At 42.4% G+C, this 6,727-nt stretch overlaps 1 protein-coding gene across 1 annotated transcript in view; it reads left to right on the top strand.

Annotated features, from left to right (window-relative positions):
• The window catches only part of B3GALNT2 (beta-1,3-N-acetylgalactosaminyltransferase 2), a 58,621-nt gene that overhangs the window by 46,536 nt on the left and 5,358 nt on the right, over window positions 1–6,727 (top strand). The window contains exons 9-11 of the mRNA XM_017526576.1: window positions 3,771–3,896; window positions 5,120–5,279; window positions 6,160–6,216. Coding sequence (XP_017382065.1) covers window positions 3,771–3,896; window positions 5,120–5,279; window positions 6,160–6,216 — 343 coding nt within the window. The remainder of the gene's footprint in view (window positions 1–3,770; window positions 3,897–5,119; window positions 5,280–6,159; window positions 6,217–6,727) is intronic.

Genomic DNA, 6,727 nt, shown 5'->3' with positions numbered 1-6,727 from the left:
AATGGCGCGATCTCGGCTCACCGCAACCTCCGCCTCCTGGGTTCAGACAATTCTCCTGCCTCAGCCTCCTGAGTAGCTGGGATTACAGGCACGCACCGCCATGCCCAGCTAATTTTTTGTATTTTTAGTAAAGATGGGGTTTCACCATGTTGACCAGGATGGTCTCGATCTCTTGACCTCATGATCCACCCACCTCGGCCTCCCAAAGTGCTGGGATTACAGGCTTGAGCCACCGCACCCGGCCAACTAGAAGTTGTTTTATTGTTAGTTTCTTTTTTGGTAGTGGGGTGTTAGGCTGGTCTTGAACTCTTGGGTGCAAGCAAACCTCCTGCCTTAGCCTCCTGAGTAGCTGAGATTATAGACATGTGCCACTGTGCCTGTCTTACTGTACTTTTGCTATAGAGACAATTTATCAACTTCAAACTACTGAGATTTCAACAAACAAAAACCTAAGGCCATTGAGCACCTGGGATATGTATCCTGGCACCTTATGAAATCTGCACTTCTAAGATGCTGCCACTTTATTTTGATAAAGATCCATAATGTGGTATTAACCTATCAAAAACACCGCAAAAATTACCTGATCAAATGGTGGCTTATGCCTGCTGGCAGCACTTTGGAAAGCCAAGGCAGGCAGATACACTTGAGGTCAGGAGTCCGAGACCAGCCTGGCCAACATGGTAAAACCCCGTTTCTACTAAAAATACAAAAATTAGCTGGGTGTGGTGACACATGCCTGTAATCCCAGCTGCTCAGGAGGCTGAGGTAGGAGAATCGCTTGAACTCGGGAAGCAGAGGTTGCAGTGAGCCAAGATCAGACCACTGCACCCCAGCCTGGGCAGCAAAGTGAGACTCTGTCTCCCAAAAAAAAAAAAAAAAAAAAAAAAAACAGGCTGGGTGTGGCAGCTCATGCCTATCATCCCAACGCTTTGGGAGGCCAAGGCGGGTGGATCACCTGAGGTCGGGAGTTCGAGATCAGCCTGGCCAACATGGAGAAACCCCATTTCTACTAAAAATACAAAATTAGCCGGATATGGTGGTGCTTGCCTGTAATCCCAGCTACTCAGGAGACTGAGGCAGGAGAATTGCTTGAACCCAGGAGTCGGAGGTTGCAGTGAGCCAACATTGTGCCATTGCATTCCAGCCTGGGCAACAAGAGCAAAACTCCATCTAAAGAAAACCAAAAATTGATTCATTTTGAGTCATTTCCACTTGTCTCGGTTGTCAGAAGCCAGCATTAGATAAAAATCAGTGAGTTTGGGAATGGTCCATTTTTAGTTGTATTTATACCCACCTACCCAGATTCCCCAGTTATAGTCGCTCACATTCTGGTTACTAATAGGAATTTTCTTCTACTGACTATCCACCTTGTATTTCCAATCTTACTCCATCCATTTAAAAACTGCTTGCCCTGATTCTAAAACACTTATGCAGCTGGCTTACTGAAATTCCACAGGAATTTTCTTCTACTGAATATCCACCTTATATTTCCAATCTTACTCCATCCATTTAAAAACTGCTTGCCCTGATTCTAAAACGCTTATATAGCTAGCTTACTGAAATTCCACGGCTCCCAGAGTCTATCACATTTACAATTTCCCAGACCTTCCAGTATTTCTTGGAACTTGTAATTCTTCCTTCTATAACAATAATAACAGTAAAAATAAAATAGTGACTTTATATAATATTAACATGTATAGTTATTAGTATTATTAGTTTACTCTAGAATCTCAAAGTTTTCTGTTGAGTCTCCTAATGCTGTCTATCCTGACCATGGAACTAAAACCTTGAAACTATCTCTGATTAGTTTCATTTTTATTTTTTTCACTTTTATTTTTTAAAACCTTATCTTGTTCCTTGGTGAGGCCCAGGATCTGTTTCTTTCCTTCTCTGTTGCCCTAGGCAGAATGGGAAGTTACCAAGAACAGTACTTTACAGATATGGTTCCCTGGTCCTGAGGGCTAAATGGTCTAAATGGTTTATGGAAGGTAGTTTTTCTTAGCTGGGGCAAATTATTTATTTTTATTTTTTTAATAGAAATGAGATCTTGCAATGTTGCCCAGTCAGGTCTCGAACTCCTGGGCTCAGTCCTCCTGCCTCAGCCTCCCAAAGTGCTGGGATTATAGGCGTGAGCCACCATACATGGCCAGCTGGGGCAAATTAATATAATTTGGAATTCATCCTGTGGATAGAGGAAAGAGATAAATGAGGGTTGGAAATCTGGGTTTTTAGACAGCTATAGTAAGACAAAGAACCTCCTTTTAATTCGGGGCCATAAATGAGAGTTTAAGAGCAATTGGAGGTAAGGCAGAGGTGAGGAATGAGCATGGAGGTCCAGAGGGTGGGGTGTCAGGACTGTGAGGTTCTGGGACTCCCTTTAGAGCAAGATATCCAGACATGGAAGGAAGTATCTTAGCTTCTTCCTTAGTCTCTGCTGCCACTATTCTGGCTGCCAACCTTCTCTCCCTGGATTGCTGCAGTAACCCTCAACAGGGCTCTGATTTGGGACCTGTGTCCCTGTAGCTGGCATTACCCGTCCCTCTCCACACTGAAAATGAGTTTCACTATTTTTTCCTCTTTATTCAGTTATCAGTGACCTAAATATTCTTTATCATGAAAATTTATTTCCAATTAGCAAATAAATATTATGTATGCCTTCTGCTGTTAATTAGAAATAAACTTTAGAAACATGGAGTGATGCTATTGGGTGTGGACCTATTCTTTGACCTAATGAAATTCTAAATTTCTTTTATTGAGATTTCTGACATGACTGCCTCCCTAGCAAAACTGCATTTTTAAACAGGTACAGGGATTGTGAATGTGAAATGAAGGAGTCAATTTTGTCTTTAGTCACAATTCTGTATTTCATGTCTAGATTAATGAAGTCACTCTCCTTTGCCTTCCAGAAGGTCATTTATAATGGTTTAATTGCTGGAAGTTGTTTCCAAGGGAAAGTATGTTTCAATGTAATAAGTCAGGTTTTTTTTAAGCCATAAAATATCTTGAGTGTAGTATAAACAGTATTGGATGCATCTTGTACAATGGTGTGCTGTGTGAGAGGCCCAGGTTTAACACCTAATTCATTATCCTGGACCTTTGTTATTAAGAATCCATGGGGCAGGGCCAGGTGCCATGGCTCATGCCTGTAATCCTAGCACTTTGGGAGGCTGAGGCAGGCAGATCACCTGAGAGTTCAAGACCAGCCTGGCCAACATGGTGAAACCCCGTCTCTATTAAAAATACAAAAAAATTAGCTGGTTGTGGTGATGCGTGCCTGTAATCCCAGCTACTAGGGAGGCTGAGGCAGGAGAATCGCTTGAACCCAGGAGGCAGAGGTTGCAGTGAGCCAGTTGCAGCATTGCACTCCAGCCTGGACGACAAAAGCGAAACTCCATCTCAAAAAAAAATAAATAAAAAATAAACACATGGAGAAGGGTTTAGACATTTAATAGATTTGGCAGCAGGACTTGAATGATGCCTAAGAAGCGTTTGTTGAATATATATTCCACTGAAGCCAGATATTTTCTTTCATGCTCTTCCTTTACCTTTTAAAATCAGCTTAGTACTTCTCTGTGTTACGCCACTTAGTAAATACCAAGTGATGGCCTTAGTTGATAACAGCAAAATTTTGTTAGAGCAGATGTTCTCAACATTTGATGAATAACAAATACAAATAACAGATGGTTTTGAATGAAAGCATCAGTGATGCCACTGCTTTGGTACTGCTTTGTTTGGCTGTACTGACTTTCATATCCGTTTTGTGTCAACAGGACTGTGGAAACAACCAGCTTCAATTTGTTGCTGAAGACAGATGACGACTGTTACATAGACCTCGAAGCTGTATTTAATAGGATTGCCCAAAAGAATCTGGATGGGCCTAATTTTTGGTGGGGAAAGTAAGTTAACCATTCTCAGCCTGTTGGCATTCATGTACCTAATCAAATGTAATTAAGGATAAGATTTTAGGTTATTTTTTCAAAAATGTGATTGAGATACACAGTTTCTTACTAGACTGCTGGGTTAATGTATATTTCATTGCTCTAGGTCAGTCATTATGGCTCACATCTGTAATCCCAGAGTTTTGGGAAAGCTGAGGTGCAAGGATCCCTTGAGGCCTTGAGTTCAAAACTAGCCTGAACAACATTGCAAGACCTTGTCCCTACAAAAAATAAAAAAGATGACATGAGCCTGTAGCCCCTAGCTACTTGGGAGGCTGAGACAGGGGAAGTGCTTGAGCCCAGGAGTTGGAGGCTGCAGTAAGCCATGATTGTGCAACTGTCCTCCAGCCTGGGCAACAGAGGGAGACCCTGTCTTAAAAATAATAAATTTTTTATTATGTACAATGGGAGGAAAATATTTTTTAAATGAAAAGCCTCAGGCTAATGTAGTAATGGAGGGAAAACAATGTGGCTTTTATTCTCATGCAAAGAAATAAATGGTATTCACATGAGAAGCTACTGTGTATTTTGTTAGAATAAGTTTGTGACACATCTCAAACCATTTTCTTTGCTTCCTCAGGAGTATAATATGCATTAGTGACTGGGATTTTTTGTTTTCATATATGCTAAAACACAGGGTGATCTAGTACTTCTCATTCAGAAATTCTACAAATGCAACTTTGAGAAAATTTAACATACCAATCTTTTATCTAAAACACCACTGGATAAATAATTCCTTCCCTTAGATTAAAAAAATTTTTTCTTGGTATATAAGGTAAGAGATTTAAAAAAATATTCTGGCGAGGCTCAATGGCTTATGCCTGTAATCCCAGCACTTTGGGAGGTCGAGGTGGGTGGATCAACTGAAGTCAGGAGTTCAAAACCAGCCTGGCTAACATGGTGAAACCCTGTCTCTACTAAAAATACAAAAAGTTAGCTGGGCATGATGGCAGGTTCCTGTAATCCCAGCTACTTGGGAGGCTGAGGCAGGAAAATTGCTTGAACGCAGGAGGCGGAGGTTGCAGTGAGCCAAGATCACACCACTGCAAAGCAAGCACTCTATTTTCTTGCCTCGCTTCTACAAGCTTATTCCTTTGTAGTGATGATAAAGGAGTCAAGTGTAATAGTGGCAGGATAGATGTCAGACCAACACAAGAGGCCACATTATTTTCCATTCTCAGTTTCAGACTGAATTGGGCAGTTGACCGAACCGGCAAGTGGCAGGAGTTGGAGTACCCCAGCCCCGCTTACCCTGCCTTTGCATGTGGGTCAGGGTACGTGATCTCTAAGGACATCGTCAAGTGGCTGGCAAGCAACTCGGGGAGGTTAAAGACCTATCAGGTAATTAAGAATTTTTTAGCTGGGCATGGTGGCTCTTGCCTGTAATCGCTGCGTTTTTGGAAGGCTAAGGTGGGCAGATCACTTGAGCCCAGGAATTCAAGAGCAGCCTGGGTAACAGCAATACCCCATCTCTATAATAAAAAAATAAAAACAAAAAATTAAGGAATCACCTCTCAAAGGTTAAGGATGCAATCCTATGTCCCTCAAATCTTGGGCTTTAAATTCTATTCCTTAATCTTTTTTGAGCCTACTTATTATGTTTTCAGCCAGTATTTACAAGTATAGTCCCTGGAGACTGGGCACCATGGCTCACACCTGTAATCCTATTTTGGGAGGTTAAGGCAGGTGGATCACTTGAGGTTAGGAATGCGAAACCAGCCTGGCCAACATGGCAAACCCCATCTCTACTAAAAATACAAAAAATTAGCATAATGGCGCACACCTGTATTCCCAGCTACTTGGGAGGCTGAGACAGGAGAATCACATGAACCCAGGTAGGCAGAGGTTGCAGAGCCGAGATCACACCACCCTGGCTGACAGAGGGAGACACTGTCTCAAAAAAAACTATAGTCCCTGGATGAATAGAAAGATTTGTATTCCTAAGGAGGAACCCAAAGTGCTTCCTGGAGGCCTAAGGTACATGAGAAAGATGGGCCATCTACTCGTGGTTTCAACTTCTCATTATTTTGTGGGGGTGCTTCATACTAAAGGCCACTAGCTTTGACTTTGTGTGAATCCACTTTTGCTCTTTCATGTTAGAATAATAACAGAGCAAAAAAGTACAAAGGTGGTCTCTGATGGGCATTGGCATGGTTTTGTCTTTGCAAATAAAATGGCATTTAAAACTTTTACATTCAAACTTTGTGGGCCGTGTATATAGGGTGAAGACGTAAGCATGGGCATCTGGATGGCAGCCATAGGACCTAAAAGATACCAGGTAAGTCTTTGGCAGTGGCCTTGGGATTCTTAAGAGTTGAGGAGGTGAGATTTCTGTATACAGGTTGAGTGTCCCTTATTCAAAATGCTTGGGACCAGAAGTATTTAGGATTTCAGAATTTTTGGGGGTTTTAGAATAATTGCATTATACTTTCAAGTTCCACATCCCAAATCTGAAAATCTGAAGTGCTTCAGTGAGCATTTCCTTTGAGTGTGATGTTGGCTCTCAAAAAGTTTTGGCTGGGCATAGTGGCACACACTTGTAATCCCAACACTTTGAGAGGCTAAGGTGGGCATGTCACTTGAGCCCAGGAGTTCAGGACCAGCCTGGCCAACATGACGAAAACCCCATCTCTACAAAAAGTACAAAAAATCAGCTGGGCACGGCAGTGCCTGCCTGTGGTCCCAGCTACTCAGGAGGCTGAGGTAAGGAGGATCACTCAAGCCTGGGAGGTCAAGGCTGCAGTGAGCTGTGATTGCACCACTGCACTCCCGCTTGGGCAACAGAGAGG

Source organism: Cebus imitator, unplaced genomic scaffold (assembly GCF_001604975.1).
Source record: "Cebus imitator isolate Cc_AM_T3 unplaced genomic scaffold, Cebus_imitator-1.0 Scaffold42, whole genome shotgun sequence".
In the NCBI taxonomy this organism is placed as follows: domain Eukaryota; kingdom Metazoa; phylum Chordata; class Mammalia; order Primates; family Cebidae; genus Cebus; species Cebus imitator.
Note: the sequence above shows the minus strand (reverse complement) of the source record. Positions and strands in the feature narration are given on the sequence as shown.